This window comes from Palaemon carinicauda, chromosome 8, assembly GCF_036898095.1.
Source record: "Palaemon carinicauda isolate YSFRI2023 chromosome 8, ASM3689809v2, whole genome shotgun sequence".
Lineage (NCBI taxonomy): Eukaryota > Metazoa > Arthropoda > Malacostraca > Decapoda > Palaemonidae > Palaemon > Palaemon carinicauda.
In genome coordinates this window covers 130,003,702-130,031,652 of record NC_090732.1, presented here as the reverse complement: position 1 = coordinate 130,031,652, position 27,951 = coordinate 130,003,702, and the positions used below count along the sequence as shown (strand labels likewise).

The 27,951-nt window shown below is 39.9% G+C and overlaps 1 protein-coding gene across 1 annotated transcript; it reads right to left on the bottom strand.

Annotated features, from left to right (window-relative positions):
* Positions 1 to 27,951, bottom strand: LOC137645920 (micronuclear linker histone polyprotein-like). Its single transcript, XM_068378968.1, has 8 exons — positions 27,825 to 27,951; positions 22,186 to 22,326; positions 13,486 to 13,549; positions 12,819 to 13,256; positions 7,552 to 8,719; positions 5,367 to 5,560; positions 4,573 to 4,832; positions 1 to 1,670 (listed from the first exon to the last, which is right to left on the bottom strand). The coding sequence occupies exons 2-8, from the start codon at positions 22,317 to 22,319 to the stop codon at positions 1,364 to 1,366; spliced, it is 2,565 nt and encodes an 854-aa protein (XP_068235069.1). The 5' UTR covers positions 22,320 to 22,326; positions 27,825 to 27,951; the 3' UTR covers positions 1 to 1,363.

Below are 27,951 nucleotides of genomic sequence, written 5' to 3'. Positions count from 1 at the left end.
AAAAAAAAGATGATAAATGATTGTATATTGGACTTAGATTAGATAAAATTTCTTGTTCAACTTACAAAGAAATTAATTACAGTATATTGCATATTTTTTACCTTAATTAAGAATGCTTATACCAAAAATGTCACTTTTTTCAAGTTTAGTTCATTTGGAGACACTAGATATATAAAAATAACTTTTAAAGACAAATAACAGTGTATCAACAATGAAAGTTGTAATGTAGTTTGTACTATGTGTCTTGGGCTACTAAATGTCATGAGCACATGCAAAAAAAAGGTGACCTCAAAGGGATAAACAATATTGTCATTAAAAACATTGTGCACTAAGAAAATTGCTTTCAACTATGAGAAAAGTAATCTAAAAAGGAAGAAGACCTACGACAGTTTTGGCTTGTTCAAAGTATTGTCTTACTACAGTACAGTCAAACTAAATCAAGCCATAAGAAAAATTTACAAAATTAATCCATACATTCAGTCATATAAAAGAAATGCAAATTCTTTATAGAAACTTAAATCTATATAACCCTGGAATGCTTCCAAGAAAAGTAGAATAATCAATACTATGTATAAAATAAACTATATGGCTATGATAATTACACGTGCCAATGTCAAATCTAAACAGATAATCAGTTTGTATATAATGGGAAAAACAGTACTTCAGGCATATACTAAGGGAAAAATAGTTCTTTTAGCATAAATTTAAGCTATAATTATAACTAGTCCAGTGTTACTTGCTACACTATCATTTAGTTTGTGAAGTAAATGCACTGCTTTAGATACTTATAATGACATAGGTAACCTATTTTAGATCTTGCATAGTTATTAAAAATATGTGGATGATGTAACATTTAACATTAAGCTTACATGACTATCAACAATACAAGGCGGCAGGAGGTAAATGTACTTTTCACCTTAAATTTGTTCATTTAAAAGGTGCAGTTGTTACATGTGTATATTTAGTTTCCTAAATATATGCATTTAATCATTTTAAAATATAATAAATAAAACCCAAAACCTAAATATCAATGATAAAACAGCCAAACCTAAAAGATAAAATATTCAAAATAATTGTTTTCCTGGCTATAAAATCCTGTCCATTATTATGGAATACCCACCAGGTGTGGCTGAAGAAAATCTTTGATAGTAGACAAAAATTTGTTGTGAAGGAATGTTTCTTTCACAAGGTCTTAACATAAATACTATGGTATGGCAATTGTGAAATTTGATTGTTCTGAATTGTTAACTAAAGCAGGTTAACTAGAAGGAATTTAAACATGCCAAAAGGGCATCAGTTAAAAATGAATATAACTACAAAACACATTTGGATAGAGATAGTCAAGGGAGAAGTGTCCTTAGGCTTACATTAGTGAACAGAAACTTCGTTTGGGTTTTTCTGGCATCACATTTTTGTTGTCCTCCACAGATTCCTCGTCTTCGGAATGATCTGTATCAATACTGTCATCTGTGAAATTAGTTTCTTTATCATCTGTAAAACTAGTTTCAGTTTCTTTATCATCTGTGAAATCAGTTTCATCATCCATAATGGTGTCCACACTAAGTGGTTTTATGCGCTCATTATCTTCAATGGGTGTGCTGCTTCGAGGTGTTGCTATGAGAAGTGACCGCTGTCTTGAAACTCTGCTTGAGGAGTTGGCTATAATTGACCTAAAATGAAAAATTAAAATTTCAATAACATTTTATTATTTCTTTACTCACCTAATGTGCATATTGCCTCTTCTTCAGAAGGCCTGGTTTAATCGACACTTACCCATAAAATTTTCAAAATTTTCCGATATTTTTATGCTCCAAACAATACATGCCCTTAAAGGACCAGAGATCTCTACCAAAAGTGGTGGGAAACCCAGGTTGTTGCCTCAGGAAATATAGCTTTCTGTTATGAAGTTGACATTATCCCTCCACTTGATCGTATGAGTCAATGGGGAGGTAGGTGGGCTTGTATATGAACATCAGGTGAGTACAGATATAAGAAATTTTATCAATAAAATTCCAATTATTTCTATGTATCCCCCTGATGTTCATATTGCTGACTCCCACACTCTGTTGGGGGTGGGGATTAGCTGTGAAGCCTATAATTCCTCAATTTGAAAATAGTTGGAGGTGCAGATTAGGTGTGGAACCTATAATTCTTCAAACTGAAAATAGCCAATTGAAATGGTTTGGACACATCTACAGAATGCCAGAACATCGGGATGTAAAAAGAATATTTGAATGGGTTATAGAACGCACGAGATGACGGGGAAGACCAAGAACAAGGTTAAAGGACAGCATCTGTAATTTGTTAGCAAGATGCAACACAAATTTCCATGAAGCTGTGGGAATATGTCAGGAATGCAATAGTCAAGAATCTTACAACTGACAGGATAACAGTCTATCAGGCATCTGGGTGAGAAGCAGCAGTGTATGAATGAACTTCAAAGTCAGCATTATATTCTAAAACAAGGTTAAGTAACTGAGTAACCTTATATGCAAACTATTGCTTGTTGAACAGTTTGATATAATCTTTTAACAACATAGTCATTTTAATTGAAAATTATAACCATTTAATGCATAACCTGAATTTAAATCTTTATTTTATGAGGCACAATAATTGGATTTTAACAGTTTACTAAATCGTCATCCTAGAAGAGGCCAGGTACTTAAACTGCCTTATATCAAATAGGATGTCTCTCTGTTAAAGAGGATCTAAGCACTAAGCGTGTACCTGAATCTCCATTCTTTATTATTAATATTATTATTACTTGCTGAGCTACAACCCTTGTTGGAATGGAAAGATGCTATAAGCCCGGGGGCTCCAACAAGGAAAATAGCCCAGTGAGGAAAGGAAACAAGGAAAAAATTTTTTTTAAGAACAGTAACAACATTACAATAAATATTTCCAATATAAACTATAAAAACAATTGGAAGAGAAATAAGATAGAATGGTGTGTCCGAGTGTACCCTCAAGCAAGAGAACTCAAACCCAAGACTGAGGAAGACCATGGTACAGAGGCTATAGTACTACCCAAGACTAGAGAACAATGGTTTGATTTTGGAGTGTCCTTCACCTAGAAGAGCTGCTTATCATAGCTAAAGAGTCTCGTCTACCCTTACCACGAGGAATTGGCCACCGAACAATTACAACGCAGTAGTTAACCCCTTTGGATAAGAATTGTTTGGTAATCTCGGTGTTGTCTAGCGTATGAGGACAGAGGAGAATATGTAAAGAATAGGCCAGACTATTCAATGTATGTATAGGCAAAGGGAAAATGAACTGTAACCAGAGAGAATGATCCGATGTAGCACTGTCTGGCCACTCAAAGGACCCCATAGCTTTCTAGCGGTAGTATCTCAACGGGTGGCTGGTGCTCTGGCCAATCTACTACCTACCTATTCATAATGAAGTTGGAGAGTTGATGTGTGTACACTGCCTTAGAAGTAGTCACTTTTTTCAATTTTGTAGGAAAAGATACTAGCAAATTTACCTTAAACCATTCAGAGGTATGGCGGTTATGATGATTCACTGTTAGGAATCGGCTCCCATGAGGTACTTAAAAAAATCCTTGTATCTCTATTTCCAGTTATAACGTTTGGTTTGCTGATATGATGAACTACTTGCAGAGAAATTCCTTGCGCATCAATTCAGCATTTGCGGTTTGTTTACAATCCCCATTTGGAATTTCAGTGCTGCTCTTGTTTTGGATATTTTCATACTTTTTTTCTTTGTTGTTTCCAATGTACTAGCCTCCTGACTAGTGCAGTGGGAATGTGTTTGCCTAGCATTTGCATGGCAGTCGATCAATCCCTGCCCAAGACCATGAGTTTAAGCTGTTTATTGGGGAGGCTACTGTTGTGGTTAAGCACCACTAGTTAGGCTTTCCTGGATGATGTCCTGGTGCACATAATTGCCCCTGACACGATACAAAGGAATGCAAAACCTGATATCCCAGAAATAATTCCTGGGCACATTCCAGGCAGTAATTACAAAATAAACCAGGGGAAAACATCTTAAAACGCAGTATGTAAACAATCTTGAGTTTACCCAACAGTTGCCGGATCGACTGAGAAAACTAAAAGCCATATTTCCCGAGGTGCCAACATGGGCTTTCTACCACTTACCACTAAAGGGCTCTACTCCTTGTTAAGGCCATGTATTATTTGAAGCAAAAATAAGTGTCGATTAAACCAGGGCTTCTGGAGAAGAAACAACATGAACATTGGGGGAGATTCATAGAAATAATACTTACATTTTCAATCATAACAGAAAAATTAAAAAAAAATTTTCATTTAAATATGTAATGAAAAAAAAAAATCAAACTAATTAAAAATAGTGATGTACAGCACATTAAAAGGAACATACACACACACACACAAACACACACACACACACAGAGAGAGAGAGAGAGAGAGAGAGAGAGAGAGAGAGAGAGAGAGAGAGAGAGAGAGAGAGAGTGTGTGTGTGTGTGTGTGTGTGTGTGTGTGTGTGTGTGTGTGTGTGTGTGTGTGCGCACGCGCGAGTGTTTTCTGCATAATTATAGTATAATACTGGACTGATTTGTTCAGTGGTTACCTTAATGGCTCAGATTGTTTCCGTGACGAAGTTGGAGTTGGGGGCAAGTTTGAAGCAGAGGCTGGAGTTGCAGCATTCACTATACTTTTATCGATACCATCAGGATGATCACTTGACAATGCTTTTCTTGGTGTAACAGCAATATTAAAACTGCTGACTTTAGCTTGTGTAATTGATACACTCTCTGTGACAATTTTCTCACCACTAATTAATTTGACAGGTTTACTTATCTCACCATTCATTAGCTGATGAATCTCAACCTGTGAATAAAATAAAATGAAAGAAAAATTAGAAATATCAATTGCAAATTTATTTCATAAGCTGTAATACAGTAATCATTCACTTGACTAATATACCTTCACATAGCAATTCTATTATATACCTACAATTTCACATCAAATAACTACTCATTCAATGGGTACTGTAGAATATTCTTTGTCAAAGAATTGGGGGTAAAGAACATATCCCCATATGAAAAATGGAATTTTGATACAATAATATGATTTCTACATAGCCTGATGTTCATAATGCTTTGCTTATTCTCTAGAAGCTTGGTTTAATTAACATTTATCCGTAAACTTTTTCCAAAGTAATTAATTTCCCATTTTCTTTCCTTTAACTACACATTTTAGAGGTTAATGGTAAGAAGTTGAGTAGAGACACACCAGTCTTATTTCGATTTCCTGAATGTAAAAGTCTGATTGTATTTCAACAGGTCGTATTCCTATTTATGGTGACAGACAAGTGATAAACAAAAATTTAATGAGCTATAAATGTATAATTAAGTACTGTACCTTTGTTGTTGCATGCATCTTGTGTGCCACATTCTTCTTCAAAGTCTTCCTTAGAACGTGGCTCGGAGGAGAATCAGGCTTTGGAGTAAATGGTTTCACTTTTGCCACACGACTTCCCAAAGCGCTACTGCGCAATGGTGACCTGCATCTTATCAGGTTCAGCTGTGTTTGAGCACTGAATATTGGGGATGCTCCTATAAATTAAGGATTATAGTAAGAACTGTAACATGAATAACCTATACACTGTATCTATAAATATACACAAAGAATTATATCATGAATAACCCACACCCTATAATTGTAAATATATACGAAGACCTGTACCATGAATAATCCATACCCTGTAACTGTAAATATATAAAAATATAATTGCACTGATTGGTGAGAAATATAAGGTCAATTCACTATTTGAAAATCCCAGTACCGTATATTAGTAATTCTCATTTATCTTGCTAATTATAATTCTTCTGACAGTGCAACCAGATCACTTATTCATATGAGAGCTAATTTTTATTAAAGATCTTTCCTTAATGAAAGGAGGTAATTTCAAGTAAATTCCTCTATCATTCTCCTGTATTAAAAAAAAATCATTTACATTTGCAAAGCTTCTAAGATAATCAACTTTCTATGAACAAGGATAAACACTTAATTTTTCTATACAGTAGATTGTTTTAAAACAGAAAAGGTCTCAACACTAAACGGGAACTGAACTAAAAACTTTTCTTGCAGAGGCAAGGGACAGTGACACTGTCCTAGCAAACAGGATAATGCCCTAGAGACTGACCATATATACAATTAGTGCCCAAGTCCCTCCCCATCCAAGCTAAGACCAGGGAGGGCCAAGCAATGGCTGCTGATGACTCAGCAGAGACCTATAGGCAACCCCAAACCCCCCCTCTTTAGCTCACAAGGATAGTGAGACTGCAGACACTAAAGGAACTAACGAGTTAGAGCGGGACTCAAACCCCAGGCAGAGACGTTAACAATAGGCCAAAACAAAATTTTAGTGATCTTCCCATAAATCCACAGAAAATGTGAAAATAATAAGTATCAGAACTTACCCCCAAGTAACTTATTATGATATCCTACCCAAATAAGTTAACGTATACTGTAAACAACTAACGGTCACCTTTACCCCTCTCTGGATAAGGAACTCATTTGGAAATAAATGTACTTGCATTAATGTATCAAGTGGCCAAGAAAATACACAATAAATTGAAATTCTAAATAGGGCTGGTCTCACCACCAATCAAAACATGATTCAACCATTATCTTCCTGGTAGTCCAAAAATCTGAAGGGGTGCTGAATTAAGCAAAGATTAAGCAAAAAGAAAATGGGACGGCTAGACAAAAATTTACATGTTAGCCTAGGATTCTCAGTCTCCGCTGGATTTCCCCTTACTAAAACACAAAATAGTAAAGTTGTACTGTACAGTATACTAAATGTTACTTTACTTTACATCTGAACAATTAAAGCACTCGGCTATCAACTAACATAACCCCAAAAAGAGGAGGAATGGAAGTGGAAATATTTCCTTCAAACAATTAAAACCCCTACAAGGTATTGTAGCTGGTACATTTCAAAGCTGGGAATAAATTGTTATCACATTGTGATTTATTCATTCATATCTGAACGACTGTACTGACACCAGCATTCACAGCAATTCCAGAAGAAAACAAAATCAGTTAAAAGGTAAATAACTCGATTGAATTGCAAAGCAAAACAGAAGTTTGGACTGTAAACATTTGGAAGGCAGAAGGAACTATGTAACATCCCCGACTAGTAGAAAAGAAGGTATTTTGTAAAGAGAGTAAATGCGAAATTTACATTTTGGGGCATCAACAATTAAAAAGCTTTGAGAGAAAATGATATGAGCAATAGCAAAAGAATCTCAGGCAGTCTCATTGAAATAATTAGAATTATTATTTTTGTTACTATTATCACAGTATAGTATACTGTGCTGCTATTTTCATTAAAACTACTACCATCTATCCATTGTGTTTTATGGTTTCATGTGTGGAAGTACTGTACAGTACACTTCATGTAAAAATGCTTTATATTGAGTAAATTGGGATTAGGAACAGGTAAATCTAATTTTATTGTAAAACTTAAATCAGTTTTTGAACAACCTTCAGGTAAGAATTATTTCAAGACTTGCAAATGAACATATTATTCTTAACTTACCTATATCATCATTTTCCTTCATTGTAGAATCTTGACGAGATTTGGGAGTTTTTCTAAATGACTGACTTCTGGGACTCTTGCCAATCAATGTGACTCTTCGGGAACTCCTTGTCAATCTGCTGGATCCTCCCAGTGGGGAATCAAGCCTCTTGTTTGACACTGGTGTTTTGATTGTTACAACTTTCTTATTAGAAGTATTAGCCAAGATTGTTTTACCTTTAGAGGCTTTATTTTCTTTACCTACTGAACTAGTTTTCTTGAGTTTAGGAGAAGCCAAAGGTGTTTTCTTCTGAAGGACCAGTTTTTCTCCTGATTTTGCTTGTTGATGTTTTTTTGAGGTGTGTTTTTCTTGTACTGGAGTGGTAGACTCAGTTTTGCTTTGCTGTGATTTTGGTGAAACTTTCACACTTGACGATTCTTTACGTCTATTGGAAGAGGGACTATCTTTTTCCTCTTTCCCTCTTTTACCTTTTTGTACTGAAGACTTTGGTGAAGACAATACCACCTTTTGAGCTGGTTTTGGAGTCTCACATTTCTCAATTTTATCAAGTTTCCCACTTGGCCGGGATGAATCTAATTTTGGAGATGTTTTATTATTTGGGGAAAGATCAACTTTCTTTGACATCAATCCAGTTTTGGGAAGTTTTGAAGGTGCTAGTGTCTTTGGTGAAGGTTTTAAACTTTTAGCTTTTTTCTCCTTACCAAGTTTTCCCTTATTGGTGGAATCTGAGATAACCTCTTTTATCTCCAAGGTTCCCACGGATTTCTTCTGTGAAGGTTTAGTTTTCACTACTGGGGAAGTACTTTTAGGTGATGCTGATGCCTTGAAAGACAAAGGCGACTTCTTTGCATTAACTTTGGGTGATACTGATGTTCTTGAAGACACCACAGACTTCTTTTCACTAACTTTCCCCTCCTTAGGAGACTTAGCTTTTTCTTCTGAGGATTTTGATTTTCCTATTAAAGAACTTGTAGACTTAGGTGATCTGACCTTTTTAGACTCCCCTTTTCTTGATTTAATTGAAGTATCCACTTTCAAAGGTATTTCAGATCGTAATTTTCTCCTGCCAACTATTGGACTTACTTCTTTGCTCTCTGGGGTATTTTTTTTTGTTACTTTTGAAACTTCAGGTGAAACTTTCTTGAATTTTTTGGCCAATGAGTCAACCTGATAACAAAGAGAACATTTGTTTTGTTTTATGCCACATAAAAAATAAAGTTTACACATAGTAAATAACACATAATAAAAATTGTTGTAGGGTATCAAGAGTATATCAAATGGCCTAAAGATCTATGTACAGTAATCCCATTCAGATTTGAGTTCCTATAAAATATAAAACTAACATATATTGTTGATTTCTTGCTCCCCAATAGGGAAGCTGTTTACAGTGTTCCTTATGCAGTACACTTTAAGCTGTATCTAATTGTAATAACAATAATTCATATACTCTATGCTTAGTCTGTGGATGCTAAAGAAGACTATTTCCAATTAACAATGGTTAATTTTTCCAAAGATACAAACTACCTGTACTTAATTTTACACCAGATTTAGGATGCCTTACCACATGTTAAATTGCTTCTAAAAATATTCCAAATAAGAATTACAAGAAAATGAGATAAATACTTCAGGAAGCTCAAACTGTTTTTATTTCCTACTAATCAACAAATCAAACCTATGTTTCATTAAAAGATAAAATGACAATCAAAAGAAAATAAATTTTTTATAGTACTGTAATTTGTATTTTTCCTAGTCATACAAACCTGAGTCCTTTAAATAAGGGATATCATTTAAGAGTGAACTGGAATCAGTTATAAAAATTTGGATCATGAGTGGTTTCCCAATTGGGTAGGGAGCGCCACACAGAGCCCTGGCCACATTCTAATCGGATAGTCTTTACTTTTATTTTGGTCTTTCAGCTCAGGACTTGGAGGGATGGTTTGAGGAAAGTTTTATTAAAGGACTCAGGTTTTTATGGCTAGGAAGAATACAAATTACTTTCAAAATTGGATTTGTTCCTACGCGGCATACAAACCCTTGTCCTTTAAATTAAGAAGACTCCCTGCCTGGTGGGCTGGAAGTCCCCTGGAACCAAACTTGAAGGTTCAATTTTTTTCCCTGGAAGTGATCAATGCTTGTAGCAGGGGCCCTTGTCACCCCCAATCTGTTTGTCATGTGGATGAAAGAATGATGGGTTCTGGGTTGTACATAAACATGTACTCTACAGGTACTTCAGCAACACTGGAGAACCCTTTCTGTTGAAGGAGATGTCTGCTAGAGTCAGATTACTGTTATTACTTACTAAGCTAAGCTTAACATAGCTTAAGAGTGTCTCCTATCCTTACCAAGAGGAAAGTAGCCTCTGAACAATTACAGTGCAGTAGTTAACCCCTAGAGCAAAGAATTATTTGATAATCTCAGTGTTGTCAAGTGTATGAGGACAGAAGAGAATATGTAAAGAATAGACCAGATTATTTAGTGTATATGTAGGCAAAGGGAAAAGGAACCATAACCAGAGAAAAGGATCTAATGTAGTACTGTCTAGCCCGTCAAAGGACCCAATAACTCTCTATCCAGTGCTAATGGAAAGTCTCTCAGTCAGACCTGAGGTATTGGATCTTTTTTAGATAGAACAGAAGAGGCCTTATGGAACATGGGAGTATCTACTCCTGATCGCCACCTGATGTCTCCCAAAGGGATGGGATGGAGGACTCGAAATCTTGGCCACGAAGTCTGGCACAACACTAAAGGAGACCTCTTTCCACCCATGAGCAAAGGTTTCAGCATATGAGACATCTTGAAACTCGGCAACTCTCTCCGCCTATACTAGGCCAGCAGAAAAAGTCTTGAGAGTCAGATCTCTGTCATAATGGCCTTCTCAAAGGCAGTAAAGGTGGTACTCTTAAGAATCTTGAAGAACAAGGCTACATCCCACTTTGGTGGGTCTCAGGTTCTGGGGTGGTTAAAACTGTTTGAAGCTTCTCACGAGCACAGATAACTTTCAAGAAAAAGAGAGATCTAAGCCCTTCAATCAAAAGACCAAACTCAATGCACAGATGTATCTTATGACAGCAGCGACTGAGAGGTGCTTCTTCTGGCGAAGGAAGACGAGGAAATACGCTATCTGTGCAATTGTTGCTCTGACCGGAGAAAATCCCCTTCTACGACACCAATCACAGAAGATGGCCCATCTGGCTTGGTAGACGGCTGTTGAGGACCACCGGAGATACATAGATATCTCTTGTGCAGTGCCTCACGAAAAGTCTTTCGCTCGAAGTAGATTATGGATAATATACACCCAAGTGTTAAAGATTCCAACTCTGCTGATGTGGCTGGCAGAGAAGTGTGGGCCACAGGGGTAGTCTCCCTCAGGACCTCAAGCAGATTGGGATACCAATTGGCATAAGGCCATCTGGGAGCCAGCAGGGTCATCCTGATCCCTCGCGTAACCAACGCTGTTGATTACTATACAGGCCGGATTAGGCTGAATGGTGGAAAGGCATCACATTCAAGTGATCCCATGGGTGTTGGAAGACGTCTTCGAACAACGCCAATAGGTCCGGACTGGGGAACAGAACAAGGGGTACTTCCTGTACAGTTGTGTGGCAAAAAGGTTGATACACAGAAAGCCCCACGACGCAAGAAGCCTTTACGCTACTAGGTGATGTAGAGCACTCTGTCACTACAACCTCAACCTACTTCTGGCAACTGAGTGTGTTTGCTAGTCCATTCCTCTTGCTCCGAATGTACCTGGGGGGGGGGGCAACGGCAACTGGAGGTCTTCTGATATGAGACCCTACAGGAACAGAAGGAGTACGATGTAATTCTCTTCCTGGAGGTCGAGGCGGAGGGCCAACTATGGCCCTGTACCCCAGCAAGGCCCTTCAACTCCCATTCTAGACCAACCAATTCACGCATGCACTTGAGAAAGGTTTCAAGTAGTACCATCCTCTCAATCGAATTGAGTTACAATAGGGGGAGGAGCAGGTATCCCATGTCCAAGAAGTAAGGGAGATGGAGGTCATCAAAACTCATCCAGCATTTGGCTGACCTTCCTGGACTTCTTTGCCTTCCTCTTCTTATCTGAGAAGAAAAGTTGGAATCAAAGTTAGAGGACAAGGAGGAATAATAATGAGCACGCTTCTTCATCTGCCTCAGTCTGCAAGCAGAGAGGTCAAAGTCTGAGTGACTGTCGACGAGGATGCTCCCCCAAAGGGAGAAACCACATGGGTTGCTCTGACAAGAGCCACAACACAAGGGCATATTGTCATAGGGGGAGGGGAAGGCACACTCACACGGCCCCGTGATGAGTGGGGCTAGAGACACAACCACTGACACTGAGGGAGGAGGAACAGGACCAGGGCCCACTGGCATAAGGATTGGGGCGACAAGCACAGGGGAAGGGGTGGGGGAACACAGGCACTGGGTCAGAGATTGGTGTAACACCAGGGATAGGGGTTACAGAGTACTTCTTCTCTTTACCCTTCAAGGCTGTGGGGTTTACAGCTCCTGACCCCAGCACCATGTCAGCTGATTTGGGGGCTACCTTAGCAGACTTAACCTTCTTCGCCTTGACAGTAACCACCAGACTCCCTAACATAGGGGGTACCACCACGTCTTTTACAATTTGAGACAAAATGCACAGGGGAAAGGTAGCCTTGGCTACCAATTCCTTCAAAAGGAGTCATGGAGGGCCTATCTTAAAGACCGAAGGAAGACCAAGCCTTCCTAAGGTCAAACTCATTGTCAGTAATCTGCACAGGCAATGTTGAGGAGTTCTCAGCCTTTGAAGGGAGTGACGAGCAGCAGGGATTCCCCACGCTCCGACAAAACCTGAAAACTTGGCCGATGTCGATCTGAAGCCTCCTGACAACTGCAGCGTACTCCCTGGATACCAATCCAGGGCATAAGCACAGGCCAGCCCCCACTTTCTAGAAAGCAAAAGAAAAAGACTAAAGCCCTTGGATATATCACAACAATAATTCCATAGTCATAGCAGCCGAAGAGTGACAGGTGGGTGGGAGCCGGGAGGGGGCAACTCACCCAAAATCACTACTATGCTTGTCTTTAATTACTTCGTTAATGACTTTTAAGGTCATTCCAGCTCTGCTGAGGACATTCCTTATTCTAAAGGATGAAAGGGTTGCATACGCATAGGAGCAAATGATGTGTTGTGGACCATATTTATTTCAAATTATAAACAAAGTAACATGCCAATTTTCATTCTTTCCCAGAAAATATAAAATTGTACTATAAACATATACTGTACCTTATTTGTAGCCTCATGATCAGCCTTCCTCTTTGCAGATGATGATGATGGAGGAGAATTGTTTGGAAATAAACTTTTTCCTTTGTTTTCTGGGCAGATAAGTTTTCCTTTCTTTTCTGGAGATTTGTAAAATACAAGAGGTGAAAGAGAAATAGAACACTTTTTTGGTGGACTTATTTTCTTCTGAGTTTCAATGTTTTTGGGGCTATCTTTCTTCGGTGACTTTTTACCTTGACCTAGAGTGGATTTATTTGCCTTAGAAGATACCTGTTTAGGGACCTTTGAATTACTCATCTCTGATATATCAGCCAGCGTTACTTTGGAAGCCACAATAGCCATGCTCTGTCGTCGTGTCCTGCGGCGGTTGGAGGCGGGGGAAATGACTACAGAATTTGTTGGTAGATCTAGACGCTTTAAGATCATGCTTTGCCTTCGTTTCTGAAAGCACAGGGTAAGGTATGATAATCTTTATGGCTGTGAAAAGTTAATATGATTGCATATGTAAAAGTTATACGGGAGGGTCAACTAAAATAGCTCTTTTTAATCAAAATAAAAGAATAGGACAATAAGTCTAGTGTAATGTGAAACAAAAATAGGAATTAAATCACAGTAAATTTATCCAATGTATAATGCATAACAAGTAAAAAATTTTGTTTACGATACATACTTTTGGTGAATTACGCTGAGGCTGTCTTTTAAAGACACTGGTATTTCTTCTGCCCTCAACCACTCTGAAAATTTGGATAAAAAAATTATTAAAAAACTTCTAAAATTCTTAAATTTTTCCAAGCATGCCCATTACTTGTAACAAACTTTAATGACCCACTAACTTGGGATGATAGGTACCTCCTGTTATGAGATGAAGATTTGTTTTCTTCATCAAAACAAAATTTAAAGAAAAACAATTTGCATTTTCCAGCCATCCAAAACCAAGCTCTTTAACACAACATTCTGAGGCACAAGATGGGAAGTTGTTGAAACTTGGTATCAAGACCTTACCATTAGAATGTAAATTTTATTTAGTCGTAGGAAGGAGAAAAGTCCACAAAGCAATGTTCTTGGGTATTCATTCCTAATTATATAACATCAAATATATACAGAACAAGCCTTTATAAAAAAAAAATTCATTGAGGTATTCCAAAGTTAATAGAAGGAGTTGAAAATTCACATATATTACAATTTGTCTCAGCTTAATCTCTCCTGTTATATAACTTAGTATGTGCTGTGCTGTACTGTATTGTATTTGGTCTTACATAACTCAATGCTTATATAAATGTGAATGCACACTAACAGAAAAGACATAAAAGGAATGTGCTATTCAAAACTACAATTTAACCACACTGGTAACACTGCTACCTCCTATTATGTCCCCAAGTTGGCAACACTGGCACCGGAACCGGCTTGTCACCCCATTGTAAAATCAGTTGTGAACAAGCACTTGTGCTGTTAAATTTCAAAGACTCTTTAAGCACAGAAAGAGAGCTTTTATTCTTAAGTTTTTGTCAACTTGTTCAACAACCAATTGCCATTGTTAATGTTAAGTCCTTAGCAAGTGAAGATTATCTTGATATGTGTATTATGGGTTCTGGTTCTGCTTTCTGGGCAGGTGATTCCAATCCTGAGGTGCTTGATGTCCATACTCCTTTGCATCCAGCTTTCACACCTCTAGGTTTCTATAATTTGAATCCAGGTTTATTTTTCTTGATGCTAGTTGTGGTCAGAAGATAGAATCTTTGCAATACAATTTAGATAAGAGACATTTCAGTTAAGTTTAACAAACTGACAGAAAATCTTGAGATTGCATTTACTAGGATATCTAATAACCTTATGGATTCTCTTGCAGCTCCTTGTCAGGTACCTGTCGATTGTACTGCAACAGATCCCCTGGCTTGTGAGCCCCGAAATGGCATATGTCTATGTGGAGCAAGATTACTAAAGGGCACAAAAGAATGAGCGAACACTAGAGCTGCATTGGGTAATTTTCTCCCGAAGAAGGGAAATAATTATCAAGAGAGGAGAGATGCTATCCTACAAAAGCTCCTTTTCCCGATCAGCAGTGCAAACAATCTCTTCGGGATCAACAGGGCATACAATTCTATCTTTAAAAAAGGTACGCAATACAATGGACGGGTTTGTATCATCAAAGGAAAATGAATTAACTTTACCATACGCCTATCTTCATTGCGTTTATGCCAATAAGTGAGCAGTAATGAGTTTGTCCATTCTTATTTCATCCAAAACCAAAATGCTGGAAGACTCAACCCACCTACACACTAAAGTGACTGTGCAATCAGCAATAAACGAAAGGGCAGGGATCTCCCACTTATCACCTAACACTTTCATATATCACTTATTCTGTCATTTGTTTGTTAAAACAATTTGCCAAATATCCATATTTAAAAAAAGATATAAACATGTTATTTTGATAATAAAATAAATTTTTGAATATACTTACCCGGTGATTATATAAGCTGCAGCTCTGCTGCTCGACAGAAAACTCTACGGAAAAAATCCGCCAGCGATCGCTATGCAGGTAGGGGGTGTACTTCAACAGCGCCATCTGTCGTCCAGATACCCAGTACTCATTGTAAACAAAGAACTCAATTTTCTCCTCGGTCCACTGCGTCTCTATTGGGGAGGAAGGGAGGGTCCTTTAATATATAATCACCGGGTAAGTATATTCAAAAATTTATTTTAATATCAAAATAACATTTTTCAATATTTAACTTAGCTGGTGATTATATAAGCTGATTCACACCCAGGGGGGTGGGTAGAGACCAGCAATAAATGTTTACATTATTATGAGCTAAGGATTTTTTTATTTCATTTTAGAAGTTATCAAAATAACAAAAACAAAATAAATAGGTACCTGGTAAGGAAGTCGACTTGAACAATTACTCTGCCTTTTTAAGTACGTCTTCCTTATGGAGCCTCGCGATCCTCTTAGGATGCTGAGCGACCCCTAGGATCTGAAGTATGAAGGGTTGCAACCCATACCACAGGACCTCATCAAAACCTCTAATCTAGGCACTTCTCAAGAAAAGAATTTGACCACCCGCCAAATCAACCAGGATGCGAAAGGCTTCTTAGCCTTCCAGACAACCCAAAAACAACAATAAAAACATTTCAAGAGAAAGATTAAAAAGGTTATGGAATTAGGGGATTGTAGTGGTTGAGCCCTCACCCACTACTGCACTCGCTGCTACGAATGGTCCCAGGGTGTAGCAGTTCTCGTAAAGAGACTGGACATCTTTAAGATAAAAAGACGCGAACACTGACTTGCTTCTCCAATAGGTTGCGTCCATTATACTTCGCAGAGATCTATTTTGTTTAAAGGCCACTGAAGTTGCGACAGCTCTAACTTCATGTGTCCTTACCTTCAGCAAAGCTTGGTCTTCCTCACTCAGATGGGAATGAGCTTCTCGTATTAACAGTCTGATAAAATAGGATACAGCATTCTTTGACATAGGCAAAGATGGTTTCTTAACTGAACACCATAAAGCTTCTGACTGTCCTCGTAAAGGTTTAGTTCGTCTTAAATAGAACTTAAGAGCTCTCACAGGGCATAAGACTCTCTCTAGTTCATTTCCAACCATATTCGATAGGCTTGGAATATCGAACGATTTCGGCCAAGGACGAGAGGGTAGCTCGTTTTTGGCTAGAAAACCAAGTTGTAGAGAACATGTAGCCGTTTCAGATGAAAATCCGATGTTCCTGCTGAAGGTGTGAATCTCACTGACTCTTTTAGCTGTGGCTAAGCAAACCAGGAAAAGAGTCTTTAAAGTGAGATCTTTAAAGGAGGCTGATTGTAGCGGCTCGAACCTTTCTGACATGAGGAATCTTAGTACCACGTCTAAATTCCAACCAGGTGTAGCCAAACGACGCTCCTTCGTGGTCTCAAAAGACTTAAGGAGGTCCTGTAGATCTTTGTTGTTGGAAAGATCTAAGCCTCTGTGACGGAAGACTGATGCCAACATGCTTCTGTAACCCTTGATAGTGGGAGCTGAAAGAGATCGTTCTTTCCTCAGGTATAAAAGGAAGTCAGCTATTTGAGTTACAGAGGTACTGGTCGAGGATACAGATACTGACTTGCACCAGTTTCGGAAGAATTCCCACTTCGATTGGTAGACTCTAAGGGTGGATGTCCTCCTTGCTCTAGCAATCGCCCTGGCTGCCTGATTCGAAAAGCCTCTAGCTCTCGAGAGTCTTTCGATAGTCTGAAGGCAGTCAGACGAAGAGCGTGGAGGCCTTGGTGTACCTTCTTTACGTGTGGCTGACGTAGAAGGTCCACCCTTAGAGGAAGAGTTCTGGGAACGTCCACTAGCCATCGAAGTACCTCGGTGAACCATTCTCTCGCGGGCCAGAGGGGAGCAACTAACGTCAACCTTGTCCCTTCGTGAGAGGCGAACTTCTGCAGTACCTTGTTGACAATCTTGAACGGGGGGAATGCATAAAGGTCTAGATGTGACCAATCTAGGAGAAAGGCATCTATATGAACTGCTGCTGGGTCCGGGATTGGTGAGCAATATATTGGGAGCCTCTTGGTCATCGAGGTTGCGAAGAGATCTATGGTTGGCTGGCCCCATGTGGCCCAAAGTCTCTTGCACACATCCTTGTGTAGGGTCCATTCTGTTGGAATGATTTGTCCCTTCCGACTGAGGCAATCTGCCATGACATTCAAGTTGCCTTGGATGAACCTCGTTACTAGTGAAATGTTTAGATCTTTTGACCAGGTGAGGAGGTCCCTTGTGATCTCGTACAACGTCATAGAGTGGGTCCCTCCTTGATTGGAGATGTACGCCAAAGCCGTGGTGTTGTCCGAGTTCACCTCCACCACTTTGCCTTGAAGGAGAGACTTGAAGCTTTTCAAGGCCAGATGAACTGCCAGTAGCTCCTTGCAGTTGATATGCATTGTCCTTTGACTCGAGTTCCAAGTTCCCGAGCATTCCCGACCGTCTAATGTCGCGCCCCAGCCCGTGTCCGATGCGTCCGAGAAGAGAACGTGGTTGGGAGTCTGAACAGCCAGGGGCAGACCCTCTCTGAGGCTGATACTGTCCTTCCACCAAGTCAGGGAAGACTTCATCTTCTCGGAAATGGGGATCGAGACCGCTTCTAGCGTCTTGTCCTTTTTCCAGTAAACAGCTAGGTGATATTGAAGAGGACGGAGGTGTAGTCTTCCTAACGATACGAACTGTTCCAGGGATGATAGTGTCCCTATCAGACTCATCCACTGCCTGACTGAACATCGTTCCTTCTTCAGCATGTTCTGTATGCATAACTGGGCTTGACTTGTTCTGGGGGCCGACGGAAAAGCCCGAAAAGCTAGACTGTGAATCTCCATCCCTAAATACACAATAGTTTGGGATGGGACCACTTGAGACTTTTCCATATTGACCAGGAGACCCAATTCCTTGGTCAGATCTAGAGTCCACTTTAGATCCTTCAGACAGCGACGACTGGAAGAAGCTCTTAGAAGCCAGTCGTCCAAATAGAGGGAGGCTCTGATGTCCGCTAAATGAAGGAATTTGGCTACATTCCTCATCAGCCTCGTAAACACAAGAGGAGCTGTGCTTAGGCCAAAGCACAGGGCTTGAAACTGGTAGACAACCTTTTCGTAAACAAATCTCAGAAAAGGTTGGGAGTCTGGGTGGATGGGGACGTGGAAGTATGCGTCCCTTAGGTCTAAAGAGACCATCCAGTCTTCCCTTCTGACCGCTGCTAGAACGGACTTTGTGGTCTCCATGGAGAACGTCTGCTTTGTGACAAAGACATTCAGCGCACTGACGTCTAGCACCGGCCTCCACCCTCCTGTCTTCTTTGCCACTAAGAAGAGACGGTTGTAGAAGCCCGGGGTTTGATGGTCCAGGACTTCGACTACCGCTCCCTTTTCTAGTAAGAGAGACACCTCCTGTTTCAATGCTCGTCTCTTGTCTTCCTCTCTGTACCTGGGAGAGAGATCGATGGGAGACGTTGCTAGAGGGGGTTTTCGTACAAACGGGATCTTGTACCCCTCTCTGAGCAACTTCACAGATTGTGCATCTGCGCCTCTCTTCTCCCAGGTCTGCCAGAAGTTCTTGAGTCTGGCTCCCACTGCTGTCTGAAGAAGCTGGCAGTCAGACTCTGCCTTTAAAGGACTTGGTTCCTTTCTTCTTCCCACGTCTCCCTTCGGCACGAGCACCTCCTCTGCTGGAGGCTCTGCCACGAAAGGGCGGAATAAATCGGGACGCTGGAGTGTCCATCCTTGGTCTAGCTGACAAGGTAGGCAAAGGGGTGGCTTTGCGGGCAGAGGACGCAACCAAGTCATGGGTGTCCTTCTGTATCAAAGAAGCAGCAATCTCCTTAATCAAGTCCTCTGGAAAAAGGCACTTAGAAAGAGGAGCAAACAGAAGTTCGGATCTTTGACAAGGTGTCACTCCAGCTGACAGGAAAGAGCAAAGGTTCTCACGCTTCTTGAGGACTTCGGATACGAACGAAGCAGCAAGCTCATTAGACCCGTCACGTATGGCCTTGTCCATGCAGGACATGATGAGCAAGGAAGTTTCCTTCTCTGTCGGGGAGATCTTCCTGCTCAAAGCTCCCAGACACCAGTCTAAAAAGTTGAAGACCTCGAAGGCTCTAAATATCCCTTTCAACAGGTGGTCTAGGTCCGAAGATGACCAACATATCTTAGAGCGTCTCATGGCTAGCCTGCGGGGAGAGTCTACAAGGCTTGAGAAGTCGCCCTGGGCAGAGGCAGGAACTCCCAAGCCGAGAACTTCTCCCGTGGCATACCAGACGCTCGATCTGGAAGAGAGTCTAGCAGGGGGAAACGTAAAGGCTGTCTTCCCTAGACTCTTTTTGGACTGCATCCATTCCCCTATCACTCGTAAAGCTCTCTTGGACGAGCGTGCGAGGATGAGTCTAGTAAAGGCAGGCGAGGATGACGGCGTACCTAATACAAACTCTGACGGAGGAGAGCGCGGAGCCACAGACACAAACTGGTCCGGAAACATCTCTTTGAACAGAGCAAGAACTTTTCTAAAGTCCAAAGAGGGTTGCGTGGACTTAGGCTCGTCAAGGTCCGAATGTGGTTCATCAACGTGTGCCGCATCGTCATCATCAGAAAGTCCATCATCCGAGTATTGAGGAGGAAGCGGCAATGGAGTAGGTAACGGCTGGTTAGCTGAGTCCGGTCGCACGGGTGCACGCGTGACTGAACCGGACGCAACGTCATGGAACTGTTGCCCAGTCTGTGAGCTGGCAACAACCATAGCAGCGCGGGGACGCACAGCGTCTACTCCAGACTGTCTAGTCTGATGTGGGTGAGCAGAGGCAACCACACTGGGTTGCGGAGGTTGACGCACCGCGTCAAAACAAAACGACTCTGACGGTTGTTGTACCTCGCGAACGTCAACGGAAGATTCCGTGCGTCGCTGAACGTCAACATGCGGCTGGCAGGGCACACTGGAACGCATGGGTGGCGGGACTCTCTCAGCTGGAGTGCGCAAGAAGGTCGCCTCAGCGTCCACAGGACGCACAACCGAGTGTGTGGTTGGTTGTAGGCAAGAGGCTGGTGCAGCAGCAACCTTCTCCGCACGAAAGTCCTGCATCAGGGACGTTAACTGGGACTGCATGGTCTGCAGCAAAGACCACTTAGGGTCTGCAGGAGCAGGTGCGGCGACAGACGGTGTAACTGCCTGAGGCGGTACCGCTTTGCCTCTCTTAGGAGGTGAGCAGTCATCGGAAGACTGCAGCGAGTCCGAACTGACCCAGTGGCTACAACTGGGCCGTTGGACTTGCGCGGAAGGGACCGACTTGCGCTTAAGTAGTCGTGAGACCTTGGTCCATGGTTTCTTACGAGAAACCTCTTCCGCAGACGAGGAATAAATGGGCTCTCTCGTCTTTGTGTGGGTGGGGCGATCTTGGGTAGATACGCCCGAAACCACGGAGGGAACGTCTGTTCGCTGATTAAAGCCTCTCGAACCCATTGGTCGTACGACATTGCTTCTCCCCTGGACTTGGGAGCTTGCAAGAGGTCCCGGACTAGGAGGACGACAGGCACGAACAGACGAACCCTCAAGCGCAACACTATCCACAACACTATCACTCACTTTATCACTTCCCAATGCACTTTTACACTTCAGCTCCTTGACGTCCGCCATGAGCTGGTTACGGTCACTAGCCAGGGACTCAACTCTCTCACCCAGAGCTTGGATGGCACGCATCATGTCAGCCATCGAAGGTTCCTGAGTGCCAGAAGGGGGATTAGGAGCAACCACTACAGGGGAAGGAATAGGTTGTGGGGCATGAGGAGAGGAAAAATCAACAGAACGAGATGAACTTCTCCTGACTCTATCTTTCTCTAGCCTACGTGTATATTTTTGGAATTCGATAAAATCGAATTCCGAAAGCCCAACGCATTCCTCACATCGATCTTCCAATTGACAGGTTTTATCCCGACAATTGGAACAAACGGTGTGAGGATCGATAGAGGCCTTCGGAAGACGCCTTGAACAGTCCCTAGCATTACACTTCCTGAATTTTGGGACTTGAGAAGGGTCAGCCATTTTGAATTGGTCAAAGGGGAATTCAAAAACTATCCAAAGTCATCAACAAATAATCCGATATAAAAAAAAGAATGCAAGGATTTATTGAAGAGAAAGCCTGCACAGCGAAAGCTCAAAACTAGAATAGTGTACTTCACCAAATAGTTGTGAAAACAAATCCAGTTAGCAACAGCGAATTAGTAGGTCTTGCCGGTAGCACGACAGAGAGAAAATTGAGTTCTTTGTTTACAATGAGTACTGGGTATCTGGACGACAGATGGCGCTGTTGAAGTACACCCCCTACCTGCATAGCGATCGCTGGCGGATTTTTTCCGTAGAGTTTTCTGTCGAGCAGCAGAGCTGCAGCTTATATAATCACCAGCTAAGTTAAATATTGAAAAATATATTTTTCTACTGTTAAAATTCTACTACAAAATTACTAGTATTAAAAAAAAAATACATACTAAATTAAGTTTAGTGGGAGAGGCTATTCTGTGCACAGTTGCCAACGAAGATTATATAAAGTGCTAGTTATAGCTATTCATATAATTAACGTTTCTCATGTGGCACTATCTACTGGGATGACTACTGTAGGTATCACAGGGGAGAAAGAGATTGAAGGAAATTTTTTTTGTTTAATTAGAGGTCTGGAAGCCAGTGGCTTTAATAATCACAGCATCATAATAACAATTCTTACTTGCAACGACTGACCTGGAAGGTGTGTTTTAAGAAATCCAAATTAGATCTCAAAAAGTAAATTTCATACTGTACATATGATAAGAAAAAATTATAATTCCTTAAATTTAAATAAGCTACTGATACAAATCATTATACACTGATACCTTTTGGAATTGACAGGTGAATCCTTAAACTGAAAACTAGATCCAGACACCCAGTCCTCTGGAGAGTCCTGCAAGGTTTTGGCCCCAGAACGCATCTGTCGGACAACCAAACTCCGCTTACGTGGGGAGACCATCTTCACCCTAGAGAATGATATAAAAATGGTAGAAATCCATATACAGTATAGTACTATATACAAAATTACAGGGAATATAAAAAACAATTAAATCATAATCTCATTCACAATAATATGAATCTCCCCTGATGCTCACATTTTTTTTTCACCACCCAACTTCAATCGATACTTACCTGTAAAATTTTTGAATTTTCTCATTTTTTTTTTCACTTCAATAATTACATGCCCTTAACATGGAATAGAATCCTCTAGCAGTAAGTGGTGAAAAGCCAGGTTGCCAGTCAACTAATCTAGTTTTCAGTTATCTTTATCTCATGGCCACGATCTCACGCTCTTAGGTTGTTTACTTACTGCACTTAATATGTCTTCCCATGGTTTGCAATTATTGCCTGGAATGTACACGGGAATTATTTCTTGGAGATCATGATCCTTCCCTTTGTGTACCATGTCAGGGGCAATACTGTGATTTAAATAATCATTGTGAAGTGTGTGTTACTGTCGGGAAAAGTATGTTTCAATGGTTGCCGATCAAGTTAACCATTCTAAACAAAAGGGAACTTACTGATAGTTCTTGGCAACACACAAGTTCAGCCATCTTTTGATAGTAATGAGCTTCACAAGCTCTTGACATTACTTACTTCCATTGTTAAACTTCAGAAGTCCAGTGAATCCTTACTTAGCCTTGGTAATTCTGGTCCTTCTCAAATAATGGCCCAACTTAACCCCCCCCCCCAAATAGTCATTATAAAACTAAAAAGGTCTCATTCAGTAAAGGTTCTGAATCTGCACTACGCTCGACAGATTTGAAAGCCTCAGAGCCTAAAATTCTTTATAAATTACAGTATGTGTGAGGCACAAGACAGAGTAGGTTGTACTGATCCTAAGATACCTCTTCTCATTAAAGTACCGTAAGTGCTTCTCACCCAACAGGTAATAAAGTGTCTCCTATTACTTACGTGGGTGGCATGGCATATCGTATGAATCCTTTAAATTCACTACATCGACCTAGATTACACAATATTAATGATTTACCTGACCTCATCTTGGATGGTGATTTAGTAACTCATCTTGATCCAATCACGGTGCCTCATAATAGAAAATCTCTGAATTTCAGTTATGCTAATTGATTAACTAAAGAGATATTATTTGAAAGCAGTCAGATAAGGACTGTAATTGAATTACTTTCCTTTGCAGATTCTATTATATGGGTTGTTTCTAATCTCATAGAAGAGAAATATACTGGTCATCAGGATTTGTATAATATTTTAGATTATCTGACTTACCTAAATAAAGCAATATCAAATGAGACAATGGAAGCATTATCTGCCCTTGTGTGTTGTGTGATGTAGAGAAGAGAACAGGTATGTACAGTAGTTTTATTGTAGGTTTAGTCTTAGAGACTCAAAAAATGAATTTCCACTCCTATTTTTGGTCCTGTGTTGAATGGAGTTAACATTAAGAAGCGGCTCAAGTAGAAAACAGAACTCAAACCGATACCCTGATGTCAGTTTCTAGATATACCCAACCTCCCAGTAACAGGTCAGATTTCTCAAGCTCAACAAGGAGGCCCTTTCGTTCAAGAGATAGCACAACAGTAGATTTTCCAGGATTGCCAAATTAACTCAAAACCCTTATCATAGAACAGTATGACGGTCATTTCAACCAAAGTACGGTAGGAGAAAGACTTTCTCATTCTTCCCCATTTGGGAAAGACTACAGCCTGACCTGTGAGTATTGGCTGTGGTCAAAAAAGGCTACTGAATAACGCTAATTACCAACCCGCCTTTATTGAAAATATTGGTCTCCTACCCAATATATCTTAATAATAAAACAAAAGTTCAGTTACTACAACTACAAATTGTGAAACTTAGTGAGTATGCAATACAAGAGATCCTAAACCCTTTCCCATGCTTCTATAGCGGGCCATTCCTAGCACTGTACCAAAAAGCTCAAAGGTGGAGACAGTTCTACATATCTCAGCACTCCAGAAGTTCACAGTGGTTACAAAGTTTTTCATGGAAACACCCTCAAAGGTTCAAAACATCAAAACATATGTTGGTATGAATGTAGATGTGGCTTCTAGGAACCATGGTCTCCAAAGAGAAGTTTGTCCCTTTGGGCCATCTGTAAAGGCATTTTTTTTTATTTCATCTCAAGTCACATTGGAACAAAAAAAAAAAAAAAAAAAAAAAAAAAAAAAAACAATTTAGATACTGTCTCTGCCACCAATGGTAAATCAACTTCTCTAACTGTGTTGGTGAGATGAACACAGTCGCCTTTCATAAGAGTTTCTTTGGAGTTGAAAATACCAGACCTATCCTGTTCACAAATTCATCACAGGAAGGGTGAGGAGTAACTCTGGATTCCACAGGAAGCAAAGCTACACAGCAATTGCCCAAAGTTACTCGCAATTTTCAAGACTTCCTCTATTTCAAAGGATAAAAGGTTTGAATACTGTATGTGTAAGAACAAAGTTACATTAATAGGAAGGATGAAAGTATGGAATTGTTACATGGGGCCCAACACAAAGGCCATAAAGGCATTTGAAATTATAAGATAAATGGAAAACAAAAATGAAAGAGGATACAGATGCAGAGGTAAAACCAAAACAAAAGTGGGTGCAACTAAGGATCAAAAGGAAGCTGAAGAACCTTTACTTAATAGAGATCTAGGAAAAATTAGTGCATGGTTCAAATTATGTGGTATGAAGTTGAATCCTAACAAAACTCAAAGTATGATTGGAAGTATGTGAAAGACAGTGGGTCCTCAACATCCTGATCTTAGCATTAATAATGTCTTTTTTTTTAAATGCTATGAATATCAAGATTTTAGATGTGATTCTTAAAAGCAAATTTACTTTTGATTATTATTATTATTATTACTTACTTACTAAGCTACAACCCTAGTTGGAAAAGCAGTATGCTATAAGCCCAGGGGCTCCAACAGGGAAAATAGCTCAGTGCGGAAAGGAAAAATGAAAATAAAATATTCTAAGAAGAGTAACAACAATAAATATCTCCTATATAAACTATAAAAACTTTAACAAAACAAGAGGAAGAGAAATAAGATAGGAGAGTGTGCTCGAGTGTACCCTCAAGCAAGAGAACTCTAACCCAAGACAGTGAAAGGCCATGGTACAGAGGCTATGGCACTACCCAAGACTAGAGAACAGTGGTTTGATTTTGGAGTGTCCTTCTCCTAGAAGAGCTGCTTACCATAGCTAAAGAGTCTCTTCTACCCTTACCAAGAGGAAAGTGGCACTGAACAATTACAGTGCAGTAACCCCTTGGGTGATGAAGAATTGTTTGGTAATCTGTGTTGTCAGGTGTATGAGGATAGAGGAGAATATGTAAAGAATATGCCAGACTATTCAGTGTGTATGTAGGCAAAGGGAAAATGAACCGTAACCAGAGAGGAGGATCCAATGTAGTATTGTCTGGCCAGTCAAAAGACCCCATAACTCTCTAGCGGTAGTATCTCAACGGGTGGCTGGTGCCCTGGCGTCTTGTCTTCAATTGGACAAAATTTGGTTCATTGAGAATTATTGGTGATCAATCTATTCTGTAAAAGTTTTAATTCCTTCATTCTAGTTGTTTCGAGCACTGTTCTCCTGTCCGGTGTTCAGCTGCTGAATCTCATCTTAGTTTGTTGGACAGGAACTTACAGTCTAATAGATTTCTTAATCCTGATCTAAATAATCATCTTTGGCATCATCATTCAGTTAGTTTGTTATGCATGTTGCATAAGATTTTTCACAATTCTGACCATCCTTTGCAATCAGATTTTCCCAGATAACACCATTCGTAATGTAAGGACACCGCTCCCTTCGTCGTCCAGAAAATCGACAAACTACTTATTTATTTGAATTCTCCTTTCGCCACGCTGTGGTTTCCCATGTATATATATTCCGCTCTACCAGAGCTACATTTTAACATATGTATCATTTCATTGCATGTTTCTGTTAATTCATAATTCGTATATTTGTAAGTGTAAGAAAACACATATATTTTGGCGGGCACTTCAATCTGATTTGGCGCCAGCGCCATCCTACCTTTCCGTCCGCACCTTGTAATATACTCCCGTGCACATTCGAATAAAGTATCAGTTGATCTTGGAGATGCTTGTCTCACTGTCCTTACAGTAATACTAGGCATGCAGTTACTTCTAATAGTCATGCCTTCATCATAAGGCTCAATACTACATAGGAGTTTTATTCCACATGTGACCAAGTTGTGAAATGATCTTCCCAATGTAGTTGAATCAGCGGAACTTCAAAAGTTCAAACTTGGAGCGAATGTTTTTATGAACAGGCCGACTTAAAACGCTTTTTGCGGCTTTCAAGAAAAACCTGAAGACTTATCTCTTTGGAAAGTGTTATAATAGTGATCAGAAAACTATTAAGCCTGAATACAAATGCTAGCGAATAACTGAAAAGATACAGAGCAAAATATAAACTGGAAAGAAATTATTTTCACACATCATGGCCCGCCTGAAGACTCTAAGTGTCTGATGGAGGGCGAGAAATATACCCCTAAAAGTAAGTATATGTTATTCTAAAATAGTTATTGTTCTTAATTATTTCATTTAATTGTTTATTACTTCCATTGAAGCTTATTTACTTTGTTTATTACTTCTATTGTAGCTTATTTACTTTCCTCATTGGGGTGCATTTCACTGCTGATAAAGCCTCTGGGCTTATAGCCTCCTGCCTTTCCTATTAGGGTTGTAGCTCAGCTATTAATTATAATCATAATATCGATCATAGTGCATTGCATAAGGTACACTGATGGCTATCATTCAATTTGGGGTTTAGATTTGAATGCCTAACCTACCATAATGGGACAAGTCCTTAACCTAAAGGTCACCCATAGATACTGGTATATCAATATCTCCTTAACTAATCGTTTCAGATACAATGGGTACAGTAAGCAACTACAAACACAATGTGAAAAAAGCATCAATGGGTTTCTAGGAAGGAAAACTCAAAGTTCCTGAAATTCACAGTAAAATTAAAATTCGTAGGATTAGCACAAAATTTGCCCAGGTTGGCTACCATTTTATTTTATTCGCTAGAATAAAGGACTACGAATCATTTTAATCCAGACTGCTTGGCCAGGAAAAACCTACATAAAATAAAACAACTCATTTAACTCGTGCAATCTGGTCTCCAATCTCTCTACTACCTCGTTGCTAGAATCTAGGTTACTGAACTTGAAAGTTGATGGGCACAAAACAATTCAGGAATTCATCATAGACTGCTCATGGGTTTAGGCCTACTAAGTGGTACCAATAAACGTTTCCCTTGGAACCAATGTCATTTACAACCATGAACGTTCATGATAGTGACCTCCATTCTGGGGAGGGGGTTTGTTTACAAAATTATACCCGCCAAAATGCACAGTTGACAGCCTCTTTCTGTTGAGAATGAAATTGACATTAAACATCCGTTCTTCCACAAAAGTGACACCATATTACAACTCTATTGCAATCTGATAATTTACTGACCTTTTTTACACTTCACCCAAGCTTGAAAATTTGTAGAAACAGGGTAAATCAAGTTAAATACGCCACAAAAGGAAGAACAGAAAAACTGCGACTTAGAGGGTTTGGCATCCACTTCCCTTTATGGGGG

Coding starts and splice junctions, on each gene's coding strand:
- LOC137645920 (XM_068378968.1), bottom strand. CDS start 22,319: ATGGTCTCCCCACGTAAGCGGAGTTTGGTTGTCCGACAGATGCGTTCT. Junction 13,550..22,185: donor TCACCTGTCAATTCCAAAAG/GTATCAGTGTAT, acceptor CCAAATTTTCAG/AGTGGTTGAGGGCAGAAGAA. Junction 8,720..12,818: donor ATCATGAGGCTACAAATAAG/GTACAGTATATG, acceptor CTTTGTTATCAG/GTTGACTCATTGGCCAAAAA.